The following is a 17,570-nucleotide window of genomic DNA, read 5'->3' on the forward strand; positions in this document are numbered from 1 at the left end:
AAAAATAGCTCTAATATCCAGGCCGAATATACGGACAGGACTGTTTGCTTCATATATGATAGCATTTGACTTTAGCTGCCTGGAACTAAATAGATTCACGCAAGAAGGCGGCGACACTATTTAGTGTAGTTTCTAAACGAGTTCTGATGCGTAAAGGTGAGTCGGAATGTAACGAGCGTGGAGGGTGATGCTTAGGACACATTTGGAACATTAACGAGGATGTAAAGCAGTTATAACAGGTATGACATTAATTGACATGGCAAAATATGCAAAAACATTTTTAGCGATCACACAGATTTAACCCCTGGGCAGTATCTTATTTTGAAATGACTTGGTCAGAACCATCAAAAAGCCCAAAACGGGTCACAATAATGCCTATGATGAATAAATGTGTAAAAGCCAATCTAGTGCATTCAAATCTGAAATCTTATTACACATGCATTGATAGTCGTTTGTACGAATACAATCTTATATTTAACATTAAGTCACTTTTGGTGTTAAAAGTGCATGCTGCGCAACTTTTTGCTTTTTTTTTTTGGCCAGTGCACGCACCGATAAGGATGCATGTGGAGCAAGAGTTAGCGATTAGCATTAGCAACATGCCACTCTTCTTGCTCGAAGGAGGTGCGCATGTCCACTGTCTAGTGTCAACTCGCCTGTGTGTTTTTCTGAACTTTTGAGTGGGTAATGCGTTTTTATTTAACCTGGTCCCGATCGCCGGATCACTCTGACTTAACCCAAAGATGCAATGCGAGCTCCCACCTTGGTCGTGAAATGTAGAGCGTGTGGAGAGAGGATGCTAACAGGCGTGCTAATGTCGGCGTGAGTTTACCTCGAAGAAGAAAGTGGGGCGGACACGTCGCCCGTGGCTCCAAAAAGTGAGTAAAAAAAAAAAAAAAGTGGGGGGGGGGCGACAAAACCGGAGTCTTTGCCGCTGCTCTGTGCCACGATGAGGGGTTGGTGAATATGTACTAGCAGCCGTCGCCTCGTTACATCCCCTTTCCGCGTGGAGGCATGTTCATGTCCCCGCGTGCTGATGCTGCTGCTGCAAGCCACACCGCTCACGTGTGACGTCACCGAACGGCATTGAGTTTCGCATGCGTACACGTATAGGTTTTTTTGTTTTGTTTTTTTCTCTGTGAGTGTTATGTACTGACTGAATGGTCAAGTGACCTAAACTTCAGACATGATCACTTTTACAAGAGTTACATTAAAATGTAAAATGTTTTTAAATTAATTACCGGTTTCGGGCAGTAGGCGGGGTACACCCTGAACTGGTTGCCAGCCAATTGCAAGGCACACAGAGACGAACAACCACTCACACTCACAAACACACCTAGGGACATTTTTTTTTAAATCACTCATTCACACACAAGCTCACTTCATGTAAGCCACATGGGTCTCCCAGGCGGAGGAGTGAACCCACACCAACCGGCACCAAAGGCAAGTGACGGTTCCACTCCTCCACCTGGAGCCCCACCTAGGGACAATTCAGAGCGCCCAATTAACCTGCCATGCATGTCTTTGGAATGTGGAAGGAGACCGGAGTAGATAGACAAACAAAGATACACTATTTGTAGTGAATACATAATTATTTTTGGACTAATTTAGGAATTAACCCTTGTGAGGAATAAGCGGTCAAGAAAATGGATGGATGGATGGATTTAGAAATTAATTATCCACAACCCAATTTTTCAACGCATATTAGCATCTTCACAATCAAACAGTAGTGCACATGTTCAACAAAAGTACTTTTAATGTGTGTGTAGTTGTTTCTTTATGCAATGCACTAGTTAAAAATTGACTGTTCTAGATACAGAGAGGGCAGAAACAAATAATGCATGAATGCTGCAAGACAAGAAATTGATGTATTTGTCTATGTGGCAGCTGTAGCTCAGAAGTATCGAGCCAGTCGTCCAGTAACTGGAAGGTCCGCGGTTTGTTTCCTGCTCTCCTGAAGTCATGTGTTTTTGTGTCCTTGGGCAAGACACTTCACACACCACATATTGCCTCCAGTGCCACTTCACACTGTTGTACTGATGGTGCGAATGTTTGGTCGTGGTTGGTGGGGCCGGAGGTGCACACTGGCAGCCCCACTTCCATCAGTGTGCCCCACACTGTAGTTTACCGCCACCACCAGAGTGTGAATATGTGAGTGCATGACTAATATGTCAATTGTGAAGCGTCTTTGTGCAGAAAAGCGCCAAGTCTGATGCATTATTATTATTATTACAGTCTTGGCATAAACAAACCCAAACGTTGACTATTAAATACTAACATAGGTCAAATAGTTGTAATTTAAAGTTATGCCCACTTGTGAATGACTGTTAGACTTATTTAATCTCATTTGGAGATAGAGTTGTTGATTTCCTCAAGCACACAATCACTTAATGCACCAGAACAATGGGCAACATCGCACTAAAGTGAATGTGGAAACCATAAAAGTGAGGGTTTAGGTGACATGGACGGATTTGATTTGAATGGCTAAAAGTGGGTCATTGGCAATACGACTCAGTGGTTCCTTTTCCCGAGCCTGCTTGGGATTGCCCCGCGGTGATCCAGAAGAGCCCTATTTTTAAAAGCTTGCACTAAGTCTTGTTTTTGTTAGCATCGGGCGCTAAGCGACGGCAGCTATTATCGGAGTGACCTCGTCTCGGAACGTCCTACCTCTCCGGGCCCAGCCCGGCCTGGATGCGGGTGGCGTTATAGCGCTGTGCTGCCGTCTCATGCCGGATGTAGTGCTCCCCTCGAGTATACGCGTCTGCCGACATCCTCCTCCGGTCCAACTGTTGACCCTCGTAGTCGTCCATCTCCGATCTGGGTTTGACTCCCTTGCAAAGTGTAGGCTACGTTTAGAATTCCATGTGTGATAACCTTGAAAGTTGTTCTCCAAATATGCTTATCTGGCAACAGCAGTAGATGTTCCCATGCAGCAAGGACTCACAGGATGCACCTGCCTTGAAAAGAGACAACAGGCGTGTCAGCAGGGGGTGTCGCCAAGGAGATTCTCCCAGAGAGCGGGTATCACCGTGGTAATGTTAAGCCAGCGCTGCGTCACCTGCCAGTGTTGGGAGTCGCCGTAACGGGGAAGCGGGACAAAGCAAAGCCAGGACGGGATGGGAGAATGTGAAACCATTTAATCCTGACAAAGAGGATTTCACCAACAAGATGAACACTTTTTTTTTTTCTTTTTTTTTAATACAGTAATGCCTACATAGAGTCACATGACCCCCTTCAGTGGACTTCACTTGAACCTCCAAACAACAGACATGTGCAACATACTGTATACACTGTCTGTCATTGTAAATTTACTACACACTCTACCATGACCACCTGCAGGTGTTGGTGACAGTTAAGATGGAAAATCCTCTTAAAGCCCTTCACCACATGCTAACACATTGGACCTGCCTAGTCATGTGACATGAAAGGCTCGACATCACATGCAGACCGAATGGGGGACGGGGTGGCTTCAATGAAACACACGAGCACAGGCAGGCTATGAATTTTCTCTAATGGCCATCATGTGGGTGCAGCGTGGATGCAAGTCACGAGGAGCCATGCCAACAAACTAGGGATGCACGATAATATTGGTGGCCGATAGTTATCGACCAATTTGACATCAAACAGATAAACCAGATAATAGAGAAATCTGCAGATAATTATCGGCAATTTGATTTCATACAGATAAACCAGATAAAGAAATCCAGCAATAATTATAGACATGCCACTTTGATCCATCTGTTGTGGTTGTGGCTCATATCAATAAAATTCAGCTTCATGGTGCTTTACATACATTGAAACATTGTGCAAAGTTTATACAATGTTTCAATGTTTTTTTTTTAGACTTATAGTAGGACTTGAAAGTATATTTGTATTCAAGTTATTTTTGCAAACAATTATCGGCTTACTTATCGGTTATCGACATCAGCACTTCTAAATTATTGGTTTATTGGTATCGGTTGTGGCGGGGCGGGGGGGTATTTACACCCAATCCATTTTGAACCCCTCATCACAAAGCTCCCAACCTTCTACACACTTGTTACACAATACATTTAATGTTTAGCATGAAAAATGAAGAATAAATACCAAGGTGCTGATGAAGTTTTTAAATCTTAAAATGGCTTACCTTAACCTGAAACCAGGTTACAAATGTTTGACTTTAAAATATATCTTCCAATAGCTGTAAATATATTTAATTAATAGTAATTCAATTAGCCTACACCTCAAAACAGACAAATGAATTATTAGATTAAATGTACTAAAAAAAAGTCAATAAGTTATCCATCGAAAGAAAGATTAACTCACTTGAAAATAGATTTTATTTTTACATTCATTAGACCGATTTAACGCTAAATTGAATTAATATTCATGATAAGTCTGTCTGCTCCCTCTGACCTCAACAGGGATGCGAGGATGACTGCTACATTGCCCTCTGTTGGATAAGGTATATCATTACACCAAACAACAGTTACAGGCTACGCCAAGCCCAATTTTTGGCAGGGAAAAAAAAACATTTTGCAATTCTTCTAGTTGGTTTTCTACTCACTTTACACAAGCTAGAGGCAAGTGACGCAGAGTGTTAGCATTTCGAGCTCTCGGCCTAGTGTACAGTTAGCTGCTAGGAAGACGTGCAAGTACGTCATTTGCTCAAGTTTACTTTAAGTTTTACTTTTGAGTTTGAAGTGCAAATGGATTATATTATTACATCTCATTGGTTGGTGCCACATGTGACTGAAAGGGGAATCTGATTGGCTGCAGGGCCTCTTGTGATTAACAGGCCTTTTGATCAGCATCCATGATTTAGGCACAAGAATGTTGAGGAACAGGGGGGGTCTCCTATCCAAGTACCAAGCGTACCCAACGCTGATTCACTTACGAAATCGGACGTTCTTAGGGTAGTATGGCCGCAAGCTGAAAGAAGGCCACAGTTGATTCCTTTAGGGGATACTTCACTGTCTCAAGTCAAGATGGGATATATTGATACTGTAAATATTCTGTAATTAAATTCAAAGTGCTGTATCTGACTTAAATTTGCAAATTGGAGTTCTGTTTAGTTGGTGTAGACTAGAGCATGGCTTCTGCTGTGTCATCCCAATGAAGGATATGAGGTTTTAATTTGTGCTATTTTTAGATTTTCAGTCTGAATGCTTGACCATACTCTGGCATAATCTTCACAAAACCTGTTTGTGCAAATGCCTTCTCTCTCTCTCTCTCTCTCTCTCTCTCTCTCTCTCTCTATTTGTTTTTTGCCATTATTATGAAAGTGTATAACAAGAAGTCGAGAGAATAAAATCCAGAATTGCTTTTAATCCCAGCTGTTGTAGCAGGGCAATACCTTTGTGCAGAGTAGATCCATTTTGTTAATGGATCATCAAATGACCTATGTAATATAATTAGCATATGATACAGTATTTTTTCTAATTAATTTTCAAATTAATTCTACACACTGTCCCTATAAAGACTAAACTCTTGAAAAGGCCAGATTATTCTGGTTAGTTGTCACAGGCTATTCTATAGTATTGGGTTTGTTCAAGTGAAACTGAAAGTGTTTCCTACCCACTGTGACTGGAAAGGGGAATCATGACCAGTCAGTCAGTCAGTGTGTGGGGAGGAATTTTCCACAGCTGACTTCTTTTTTTTTTTTTTTTTTTTATTTTGAGGTGGGGGGAGGGTGTCACGACGTGCATAAGCGTTTCATAATACTGTAAATAAATGCTATCCCTACTGCCCTTCAATAAATCGACAGTATGGATTGGAAAGAGGCCCGGTATAGTTATATATAGAATTATTAATTTTATAATTTGTTTTATACTTCAGATAATGATACAACAGTGCTGACAGTGATAGCTTAAAAAAATAAATAAATAAATAAATAAATTCCTTGGACCGGAAACAGCCCCCTGTCTGCTCCCTCTACCGTTCGCATGCTCCTACTGACCGGACCGGAGCAACGAGATGCGGGCAGGAGATGATGGCCACAGCTCTTAATTGATATACACTTTCGTTGAAATGATAATTTCAAAGCAACTTCATTCCCGTAATAACTTAATACTTGCTACAACTCGGAAACCTTCGGCAGCCTTTGCGACACTCGCTTAAAGAAACAAGACACGCGGTGAGTTATTCCCACGTGACCAAACCGTCGCAAGCATTTGTGTGTTTTAAAGGGACAAAAATGAGGTGAACTGTCAGGCAAATCCGGGCAACTTCTCCGTTTTTTTTTTTTTTGTTTTTTTTTGTAGTTTACGTCCACGGTTAGCTGCTGGTGCATTCACGTGCTCCCGTTTAACGGCAACGTTAGAATTCGACTCCTTTTCATCTTCGCGATGTTAGCAAAATGTACGACTTGAATGGTGAGTATTGGTTATATGGAGCAAGTCGTGTTTCCGTCAAACAAACAACCTACAATAGTTTACATAGATAAATCAAGTTGATAAAAGATGTAAATGTGCATTTGCTAAACCGGAAGTGAAAGGTGTGTATTTCTCGTGGTAGTTTTGTTATTTACTGTAGTTTTGAACGCACCATTATGCCATTCTTCCTGCTACAGTTACTGGCAATACAAATTTGGACAGTTTCTGAGATCTATTTGTGTTGTATTTATTTATATACAGTTGTGCTCATAAGTTTATATACACTGGGGGAATTTGTTCAATATTGGCAATTTGTGGGAAAATGTGGCTGATGCCAGAGCAGAAACTATTTTTTTTTTTTTTTTTTTTACAACTGTTTTGTTGAATGATTATGCTTTTCTGAATTGTTTTATAGCTTAATTTGAATCACATTAAACTAAAAAAAGGATTTTGCACGATCACTCATTTTTTGTTAATAAATGGTAGCCGACACATCTTACAAATTCTGCCTGGATATGTAAACATGAGAAAACTGTGTCTTTCTACTGTCTCTAGTCTGTATATAAATATCCGTGTAAATGAGATACAGTATTCCATAACACAGGTTTGTTGTTGCTCACCTGGTGCAATGGTTCCAGCTGTTCTGAAGCTCTATTTCTTTGGGACTGTCGTGACCATCTTCGCCTTAGTCTTCAGCCTCGCTGACTCTGTTGGTGGCCTGATGTACGTCCAGGACCGCCGCTGGATGCTGGAGATGGAGAGAGGTGTCGCTCCAAAGCATCATGTGAGGTCTTCTGCGATCCTTCACGTGGACTGATGAGAAGTGGGGCAAAATATCTGCTGGATGCACTTTCTGGAACTGTGGCAGCTTAAAAAATGTGACAGAACAGCACTACTGAAAATTGCTGCGCCAAAGACAGAATTGTACTTAACAGTAGTAGATTAAGTGTCTGCAACTAGCATGGATGAATGACTTCAGGATCAACATTTTGGGGTGTAACGGTCTCATAATTAAAACAAATAATAATAATAATAATGATAATAATAATAATGCTAACCTCAAATACTGGCCAAGCTGTCCGTCATTTATTTGTGTCTGTGTGGCATCTGTAAAAATTTACACCTATGATGACACATATTGTCAGGCAGCTACATTTATCATTTGTCTCCTCATGGGAAATAAACATCCTTTCAGTAGAAACCTCACATACTGTCTGAATAACAAAAGAGAGGTTTAACAGCTGTATCATCAGTACATGGCAGCTGTATTTCTTTCTCTAACATTTACTTTGTCTCTGTGTCTAAGCATTACATTGTCACACACACTGACTTAAAAACAAACAAACAAACAAAAATATGGAATTAAGTGAAATATTTGTAAAATTATCATGAACCAACCAAAGATGTAATAAAATGTGTAATTTAAATATATATAACAAATATTTTTAATTTTACTCAAAATAAATCAACCAAATTTTAAGTGAGAAAAAATTATTTCAAATTAATACGTCCGTTAATCGTGTGTATTAATGCAACAAATATCACAGAAATCTACGTAACGTTTGTTGCAGATGCATACGTATAAACAACACCCTCGCGTGGACATTCATATCTACTACACTTACAACTAATAAAAGTGTGGGGCGAGGGTAAAGGATGTTGGGCGTTATCAGCCAATACTGAAACAACTTAAAAAATAAAAAAAAAAGTCCTGTGCGTGCATTGTTGACGATTACTGTTCTGTTATACAGTAAAAAGCTCTAACTGGTGGAGCCCACATGACATGTGTGTCTTGCTAGGTCACACGGGCCCTTGTGTGCAAAAAAAGGCCCCCAGCTTGAGTGCGATGTGTATGAGTGGGGATGCGGGCTTCAACACCTGCCGGTGAGGACGCAGCACTTTTCCGCAATGAGCCGTCTCCTCCCACACACCTGCCTCTGCTGCCTCTCCCCCTGCCACTTGGAACACACGCATCCCGCGCGCGGACACCTCCACTGGGGTTTCCGAGCGGTTCCAGTACCGGCCATGATCTGGAGGCGAGTCGTCGCTCTCTGCGTTCTGCTCTATTTCGGGGCCGAAGCGGGCAGTCGCCCGCGGAGGGGCACTGCGACTTCCGCGGGCACCTCCAGGGCTTCCAGTGGCCCTTTCTTCGAGTCGTGCCAGGTCAGCCTGACCCCCACCGAGCATCGAGTACTAGACGACAACACACACGAGGTGAGGTGTTCGTTTTTTTCAATGAGGCCAAAGTCCACGCACTATTTGAAATCGGAGGTTGCCAAACTAAGGGGCATGGTCTAGTTTGTGGTCCTGTGATGGTTTTCATTGAGTTGAGTAAAATGTTGTAAACTTACCTTATTGATCACTATGTTAGAAATATGTCAATTCCATGCTTGTAATAAATGATAACCCATCCACCACCATTACGTTACACACACAGGTGCATCTTAACAATTAGAATATTGTAGAACAGGGGTGTCAAACATATGGCCCACGGGCCGGATCAGGCCCACAAAGTGTTTAATCCGGCCCGCGAGATGATTTTTTTTTAAAAGTAAAAAAAAAAAAAAAAAAAAAAAAAAAAAAAAGGAGCCAATTAATCACCTGGCCAAATCAACAATCGTTGATTTTGATGGAAAGTTGCGACAATGGAAACGCTTTCGAAACTGAATCTGTACACTCTGGTATGATTTTGTCGCAAAATAGGTCTCCAGGGAGAATATCTTCTGCTGATTTGTCCAAGACATTTTCAGGGCAACTATAGCTGCAAATGATCATCCATAGGTTCACCTTTCACGTCCTGCAACAGAAAAGACATTCGTTAAAAAATGGATTTTTTATCGAATAAAATATGGGTACGCATCTTTTTGGGTCACCCTGTATATGCAAAACAGGAAGCTATATATGTCCGGAACTCATACAGGCAAAGTGTTGCTGCATTTCATTTGTATTTGTGTTATTTTTTGGAACAATACAATTACAGTTGAGCCCCGTAATGTGGGGCTGGCCCACAAATAGCTAAAATCTACGTATAATTTATGCCAATTGTTTTTAAGTTATATGCCATGATTTTACCGATCCAGCCCACTTGGTAATGTCTTTTCCTCCAAGTGGCCCTTGAGCTAATATGAGTTTGACACCCCCGTGAAGCTTATTTTAGTAGTTCAATTTTTTTAAAAAAAAAAAGGTGAAACACAGAAATTACATTCATTTAAAACCGAAAATACTTTTCAGACAATCAATTTGTATAGCTAATACAGAAATGAAATCATTTTTTTTTTTTAAACATTTTACATTGTAATTTAGAAAAATGTCACTTTAGGGAACCTATATAGCCAACAGTTGTTTTTAAAAAGCCTTCATGACTAAAGATTAGTTAAGTCTGTGTCTGACTGTACACAGGTCTCCCTTTTTGAATATACTGTTGAAATAAAACTGAAACGATACTGAAATTTAACTTAATCAGTATTGCTGCAATAGATAATGAAATCAGTAAATCACCAATGAGTATGATACATTACATGCATGTTGGGATGATCTTTATTTTGTGATTTTTGTTGTATCATCCCAAACTGCTAACATTGCTTGTTTTTAATGTACAGAAAACAAATATGTATTTACAATAGATATGCAAGGCAAAAGAATACTATAATAAGGTAAAGGTTGATTTGGTGTGGTTTTGCTTTCAGACAGGCTTTAATGGTGATGACGGCTCCTATGTGATTCTCACGTGGGTGGGCGATGGTACCGGGGTGAGTGTGGCAACAAAACAACAAACCATACCCCACAACTAAATATAAAGCACAGCTCAATATTTCTAGGTCATCCTGGTGTTGTCCACAATCAGTGCTCCTCTAGACACGTTCCTCGAGGGGGGCTCCTCACGCCTTTACCGGAGGTTCGTCATGAATAAGAAAAGAATATGACATGCCAGTTAGCAGCACTGTTGTCCAATCCCATGTTTCCTTTCCAGTACGGATTATGGCAAGTCCTTCCACGATATCTCGCACAGCATCAACCACACGTTCATCAAAGAGGAGTTTGGAGTCAGCGTGGGACCAGGACGTTCTGTGAGTTGGAAGTTATGCGCTAACAGAATGCTAGTACATGCTAGCATGTTAGCTGAGGCGATCTTAGTGTTGCTATTCGATGGAAACCATGTTCCAGTCACAAAAGTGCCATACAAGGACAATTTTATGGACACCTTGGCTTGATTGGTTGGGAGAAGTCACATGGTTCTTTGGCCTGGAGCCACACTTCAGACGTCCAAAATGATTCCACTCTGATTTGTCTTATACAGTATTTAAGTTTTTGACAAGTGATATTGTTATCGAGTACTTGGCAATTTTGTTGGTCCTCTTCAAAGCACCACTTCAGCAACCAGAAAATGGTTCCAGTAACTCTTATGTATGATTGAAACAGGTGATATTAACCGCTGACACACCCGTGGTGGACCATCCGGGCGGCATCATTTTCACCTCTACAGATGCCGGTGCCACTTTTCGCTTTACCCAGCTCCCCTTTCACCTAGCTGAGTCCATCACCTACCACTTCCTCAACCCCGACTTGCTGGCGGCGCTTAGCATCGACGTGAGTCACGCACGGGATGTTTGTTCTACTTTTTAAAAGCGCAGACAATGCTATTGCAAGCACACACACTTCTCCTTTGGGAGAAGAGGGTAAACATGGCCAGTGTGTTCCTGTTCCTGCCTTGCAGGGCGCTCTGTGGCTCTCGCTGGACTTTGGTGCCATGTGGACAAAAGTGCATGATGGAGTGCATTCTTTTTCATGGTGAGAATCAACGGGAAGGGACACGCACAACTATAGCCAAAAAGGCACTTTGTAAAAATACAACACTATTTTTAGATTTGATTAATATTGAATGCGAATAAAGTCCAAGTTTGAAACACTTTCTTTCTTTAGGGGAGCTGGCATCAATTTGTTCTTCAGTTGCAGCAAAGCAGACACAAGTAAGAGTACAAAATGGCAGCTGTAAATAAGTTATCCAGTACAATCTGATCTTTAGTGTTTTCCTGGATAAATATCAAATAAATTCAGACTTTTAACCCCTGTTGTTGTAGTGGACGCAGAAGAGAGAGGAGATCTGCAGCTGAAGAGGACCAAAGACCTCGGCAAGACCTTTGACGTCATCCACGAGGACGTCTACAGTTTTGGCTACATTGGAACTTTTCTCTTCTTCTCAGTCATGGAAGATACGGTGAAACATCTTCAAAGATCACACCATTATAGGTAATGCTTTCAGATGACATTTGTGATATTTTGTTCTCAGCGATCTCCGAGGGTCATGTATTTTTCAGCCGACCAAGGAGACACCTTTAGTCGAGCACTACTCCCATCAGCCTCAACTGAACAGGTGAGAGTTTCATAACCTTCTTAACTAAAACCTAGTTATAAGCTTGTTTCAGTTATTAAAATAAAATTACTAGCAGTAACATTATTTTAATGAATAATTTCTGACGAAAGCAGCTCATGAATGGATAATGCTCCTTGAATAAGACAGAGGCAAACACTGAATAAGCTAACGGAATGCTCAATCAACACACAAGCCAAGAATAGCATAACGTCAATGTTCCAGCATTTAGGATACAATTAGGCTAGCCTTAATCGTGGCAACACATATTTTGATTACTTTAAACCTAAACTTGATATCAGGCACTTGACTTTAAAGAAATATATATATATATATATATATATATATATATATATCCCCCCCTATGAGTGCCTAGAGTCTAGACACTAATACGACTCAAGGCTATAGTGTCGCTGTTCAATGAAAAATATTTACCTACAAATCTGTGCAACTGCAATTCTGATTCACAGTTTAGGGATAAAATTAGACTATTTTCCTCAATTATGCTAACATTGAGACATCTACAAATGCAGCTAGCACAATGTAATGATATTTGATAACATAAATTAGCTAGCTAATTGTAGCGGTTGATCAGACCGAAGCCACAATTCCAATTCCCTTTTCCTTTTCTAAACACGTACAAAGACACTTTCTCTCTCGTCAATTAGACAGGCCAAGAATGAAATTAGTCATCTCAATCACATACTTTCTCATGCCTCCATCCTCATTTGTGTGTGTTTGCAGTTTTACTCTATCTTGGATGGAGATGAGGACATGCTCTTTATGCATGTGGACAACCCGGGAGGTACAAAACAATGAAAATGGCTAAAAACCTGGAACAAATGCACTGTTTTTCTTTGTTGTAATGGAAATACTCAACAGCAAAGATTGAACTGGTTTCACAAGTTCTGGCTGCTGCTGACAAATCATTCCATCATACTCGCCATGTTTGCGCACACAGTGCCAGCTGGATGGTGTTTTCTTTCCTTTCGCCTTTTTTCTACATTCCCATCAAACCGGTTTTACCCCGTTTTAACATCTGTCACATAAACGGCCGCAATTCCCTCCTTTTTTCATATTCTGGTATTAAGTTGAAGGAACTTGAGATAAGTAGGGGAGATACAAGGGGCTTTATGTTTTGTTGACTGCGGTGGTTGGGGTGGGGGAAAGCAGGTTGCACCGCAAAGGGCTGACAAGTGTATCTGGAGATCAAGGTGTATCACAAGAGCACACACAAACACTCCCAAACAGTTTGTCGCCTAATTCAGATGACCTTGTCCTCTACGGCTACACATGACAGATTTATGACTCTCGCAGGAATTCCCAAACTGTAAGGGTATACAACCACTAAGGGGTTAGAGTTAAGACTTCAATCACTGTTCTAATTAATACATACAAACCCAACCTGCACTGTCAGAATGTTGAGGGGAGCATGTGATTAACTTTTGGACTGTCAGTGGACTGTTTTCCAGGACACAGAGAAAAGTCTTACAACATCACTGTAAATTCCCAGACACCTACTTTGGAACAATGTACACATCAGATGACCGTGGCATCCTTTTCTCCAAATCTCTGGAACGCCACTTGTTCGACGGCCAACGTAAGAGCGATTTCCGGAATGTCACATCACTTCGTGGTGTGTACCTCACCAACAAACTGGACAAAGGTAGGCTAGTCCCTTCCAATGTTGTGTTGAACACATTGTGGAAGAGATGATTTGTTTTCATTTGCTGTTTCAGATGGGCGAATCAGATCAGTCATTTCATTCAATCGGGGAGGAACTTGGCATCAGCTTTCCAAACCTCAAAATGTGGACTGTGGAAAGGAAGTAAAAAATGTGTGTGAGATGTGGTTCAAACATTATATTATTTATATATATTTGTCTAATCATCACCATTTTTAGCAGTGCAACCTTCATATTCATGGTGAACACAGTCGCATCAATCGCATCATCCCAATGCTTCTCATGTCTGATCCCACTGCTGTTGGCCTGGTCATCGCACATGGTAACAGAAGTACATGGTATTGGTAACACTAGTTTTACATGGTGTATAACTCGCCTGTGCTTTAGGCTCGGTAGGTGATTGCCTGTCATCATGGCAGTATCCAGATGTGTTTGTCTCCTCTGATGGGGGTTACAACTGGAGGGGCACACTGCGAGGTCCCCACCATTACAGCATACTGGACTCTGGCGGGCTTATCGTAGCTGTGGAGGCACGACGTGAAGGACAAGTCAAGACAATCAAGTACAGAGCAAACAACTTTTATTGTTTGTTGGCAGGTTCTCAACCTAGGTTCCAGGGTGTGTTGTTGTTGTTGTTCTTGCACTCATTCTTGTTCCCAAACCAGGTTCCAGCAGTTGTTGCTTTTTGTCCGCTCTCTTCTCCATGTTTATCCCGAGCTTCCCAAATCAGGATCTACTTTTTGTTTTTGCTTTCTATTTTCTCCTTGTTTATCCAAGCCAGGTTTCAAATGGTGTTGCACTTATGATTTTTCGAGATCCGCTGAGAAAAACCTTTTCCTGTTGTGCTTCAGGTTCTCAACAGACGAAGGCCAGTGCTGGAAGTCGTACAACTTTACCGAGCAGCCCTTCTTCTTCGCCGGCCTAGCTTCCGAGCCAGGCTCCAAGGCCATGAGCGTTAGTGTATGGGGCTTCCGTCCTGAGGACGACAACCAGCCCATGTGGGTGGCGGTCACCATTGACTTCCAGAGCCTCATCACAAGAGAGTGTAAGCTATTGTTGGAAATATAAAGTTAGCCCTTATCCTGATCCTCCCAGCCTTGAGACTACATTGTGATGTCTTTCCCTCAGGTAATGACCAAGATTACGAGGAGTGGTTGGCACACTCAACAGGGGGAGGTGATTTGGAGAGGGATGGCTGCGTCCTGGGTGTCAAGGAGACATACCGGAGACGGAAGAAACATGCCGTGTGCCGGAACGGTCGTGGCTATGTCACGGTAAAAAAGGAAAGTCCCTGCCTGTGTACCAGGGAAGATTTTTTGTGGTGAGAACAGCAGATTACAATATAACCATCTGCTGTTCAGCAACCATTCTAAACAAACTACCATTTGAAACAGCGACTATGGCTATCAGCACAACGTGAACACATCAGAGTGTGTGCGACAGCCAAACACACACAACAAGACTTTGGAGATGTGCCTGAATGGAGAAGAGGACGAGCTCCTGACAGCGGGCTATCGCAAGGTCCCAAGTGACCACTGTGAGGGGGGGTTTTCTTCTCAGCTGGCAGTCCAGACTGTCATCAGACCTTGCGGTGTCAAACCCAGCCCAGACTCACCCTCCGCCCACTTCACTGCACCAGTGACATACTTTGACACACCGGTGAGTAGATTTGACATCCAAAAACTCTTTCTCTGACACTTTTGGATTTGTGTGTGTGTGTGTGTGTGTGTGTGTGTGTTTCCAGCGAGAGAGGATGGTGCTGATACTGGTGTGCACTGGCGCAGGTGTCATCGTCCTAGCCGCCGTGGTTTCTGCTCTGGTGGCCATCAGGAGAGGGGTTAATCAGCATAGGTGATTCAAATGGGTGCACATATGAAACACTTCATTTCGGCTGACTGTTGTATCACACAATCCTCCTGCAGGGCACCAGAATATCGCTTCTCCAATCTCCAGATTCAAGTTGACCGCAATGGAGCCACGGGGGATCTCGAAAGTGCCAACAGCAGCAACGGAACAGCCTGTCAGCAGGACTCAGATAATGTAATCACCATTCACATCAACTAAACAGCATTTTTTTTTTTTATTTTTTTTTTTTTTTTTTTTTCAGCAAAACCTTCTGCAGTGAAACCCCCTTTGGATTGACGCTATTGATGATTTCGAAGAGCTGTCACAAAATGAAAATAACTATTTATTGGCATTCATTTGCTTGAATTGCTTCGCTTCAGCATTAATTTGTATATATTTCTTATTTGAATATTAAATGAGATGTTGATGCGACTAGTTTTATATTGCTTTATATATATATATATATATATATATATATATATAGATGTAGGGTAGTAACTGGAGGCTGCCGCAGGGTGGCACCCTTTTACAATTTAATTTAATTTACAAGTAGCTTGTTTTCTTTTTGTCCCTCTGGAGACGCCGTAATTTTGACTGTGTTTGGGTGGGCGTCCATCTTGGGTCAGTTTCTTTTTGATTTGGAATAGTGTGCAGGAGTGAGATTGGAAATATTAGTTACTTTAATTGCTGTGGTTTGTGTTGTGCGATTAAAGCGAAATCATCTCAGCCACATTCCGATACCTGTGCTGTCTCTCTCCGCACCACAACACATCCCGAATATCACAACGCAGACTTCGCCAGTGCGCAGGGGCCGGTGCAGCACTGCATGGGTTACATCTTGGTGCCGCGACCCGGATGTGGCCCTCTGAGACATCAACAAAATAATTTTGCTTTAGTTTTTTTTCTATTGTGTACTGAAGTGTTTGTTTTGTGAATTCTTAGTGACACGGTTTGGCTCAAAAAGACCCTCTGCCACTGCTCCCTATCCTTCTTCAGTCTGGTGGAGTGCCTCAACCACAAGTAGGGTAGGATTTAAATTTTTCACGAGTGTGCGAGGACGATGGCAGATGACAAGACCGCGCCTCCTCATCCGGTAGTAAGACCCAAATGCGGTGAGTACAACACCAGCTTTGTTGACACTCATACGCAGCGCAATGCATATGGACCACCGACACATAGTCGATCCCTACATCCAGCGCTAACACCCCCACCAACTGTGCGGCCCCTCTATGCCAATAGAGAACCAACTGTTCCAGGGTTAGGAGCTTCTGCCCAGCCTCCAATGACTCACTTCTTAGCTTCCCCCACCCCAGTTCCCAGGCACTACTCAAATGGGCCGCCTTATGGTTTACCAGTTATGCCTCCATTAGATGCGCTGATGACTCCCCCAGTACCCCGGGTGGGAGCAGCTCGCACCCCACCACTTGAAGTCATTGTTGATGATCCTACATCACATCTGCCTTCTCTAAATTACCAACAAACTAACCCTTGTGAACAACGAACCGGCATGCAACCCCTAACAGAGGCTCGCAATACCTCACAAAGTTGTAACCCGGATGTCCCATCATTCGTGGACTATTCACAGTCAACCCCCATGCCTCATGCTTCCATGGCCAGCTTCCAGACTGCATATCCGAATGCCTCCCGCCAAGACCCCCATCCTACTCAGTCAGTTGCTCCAGCTAGTATAGCATCAGCACCCATTCCATACCAGCAAGGGCCAGATGGTGTTTCCTACCCGCTACACCCATCTACAGGTATGTGGGGTCCCAGTGCAGGCTCTCCCACTCCACAAAACATGGCTAGTGCAGTTCGTCAGAACACAGTCCCACCCCAGGTGTCCATCCCGGCGCAAACAACAAACATTCCTCACCCCACTGTGCATCCAAGTAGTTTTATGAATGCTCTTGCTCAATGTCAACCCTCCAGTGCCCACATGCCCTCACCTGTCATTTACCCAGGTTCTCAACAACTGGCTTACGGTGGGTTGGTGCAGACACATCAAGTTAAAAATGTCCAAGTGTTTACAGGTCATGCTGAAAGCAAGACACTTGTTGAGGATTGGATACGAGATATGCAGTACCTTTTGGAGGCACTTGAGCTGCCGGCACACCTCCGTTTTTCCACTGTGGTGCGTCATCTAAGCGGCGAAGCAAGAAAGTTAGTGTTGAACCTGTCACCTGATGAACAGACTCCAGCGAGGGCATTTGAAGAACTGAGAGCGGAGTATGGTGATGCGCATGGCTCTCTGGATCCTCTAGCTGACTTTTATGAGCGCAGTCAACGACCTGGAGAATCAGCCTGCTCATATGCCATAGCG

At 42.5% G+C, this 17,570-nt stretch overlaps 2 protein-coding genes and 1 long non-coding RNA gene across 13 annotated transcripts in view; 1 reads left to right on the top strand and 2 right to left on the bottom strand.

Moving 5' to 3' along the window:
- Positions 1–3,128, bottom strand: part of impdh1b (IMP (inosine 5'-monophosphate) dehydrogenase 1b) — a 23,100-nt gene extending 19,972 nt beyond the window's left edge. For 2 of the 7 annotated variants that reach the window (XM_077500787.1, XM_077500785.1), the window contains exon 1: positions 2,668–3,123. In XM_077500787.1, coding sequence (XP_077356913.1) covers positions 2,668–2,810 — 143 coding nt within the window. In that variant the 5' untranslated portion in view covers positions 2,811–3,123. Of the gene's footprint in view, positions 1–832; positions 1,094–2,667 lie in introns of those variants that run through there. The other 5 variants (XM_077500786.1, XM_077500788.1, XM_077500793.1 and 2 more) reach the window with 5 other exon arrangements.
- Positions 3,129–8,141: 5,013 nt separating this feature from the next.
- On the top strand, positions 8,142–15,682 carry LOC144003980 (sortilin). 5 transcript variants are annotated; one of them, XM_077500779.1, is made up of 20 exons: positions 8,142–8,567; positions 10,044–10,102; positions 10,172–10,248; positions 10,324–10,420; positions 10,773–10,940; positions 11,068–11,141; positions 11,274–11,320; positions 11,432–11,568; positions 11,641–11,724; positions 12,466–12,526; positions 13,235–13,387; positions 13,461–13,558; positions 13,625–13,727; positions 13,793–13,967; positions 14,257–14,450; positions 14,534–14,726; positions 14,800–15,064; positions 15,150–15,256; positions 15,328–15,445; positions 15,513–15,682. In XM_077500779.1, exons 1-20 carry the CDS (start codon positions 8,216–8,218, stop codon positions 15,528–15,530), a joined length of 2,580 nt encoding a protein of 859 aa, XP_077356905.1. In that variant the 5' UTR covers positions 8,142–8,215; the 3' UTR covers positions 15,531–15,682. The 5 variants fall into 5 exon arrangements, with proteins under 5 accessions (XP_077356905.1, XP_077356906.1, XP_077356907.1 ...); XM_077500780.1 differs by having other exon boundaries at positions 8,144–8,567; positions 13,628–13,727; XM_077500781.1 differs by having other exon boundaries at positions 8,155–8,567; positions 10,040–10,102.
- Positions 12,837–13,830, bottom strand: LOC144003983 (uncharacterized). Its single transcript, XR_013279152.1, has 2 exons — positions 13,616–13,830; positions 12,837–13,536 (listed from the first exon to the last, which is right to left on the bottom strand). It is a non-coding gene; the product is annotated as an uncharacterized LOC144003983 (long non-coding RNA).
- Positions 15,683–17,570: the final 1,888 nt, after the last annotated feature.

The sequence above is a fragment of the Festucalex cinctus genome, chromosome 16 (assembly GCF_051991245.1).
Source record: "Festucalex cinctus isolate MCC-2025b chromosome 16, RoL_Fcin_1.0, whole genome shotgun sequence".
NCBI classification, from domain to species: domain Eukaryota; kingdom Metazoa; phylum Chordata; class Actinopteri; order Syngnathiformes; family Syngnathidae; genus Festucalex; species Festucalex cinctus.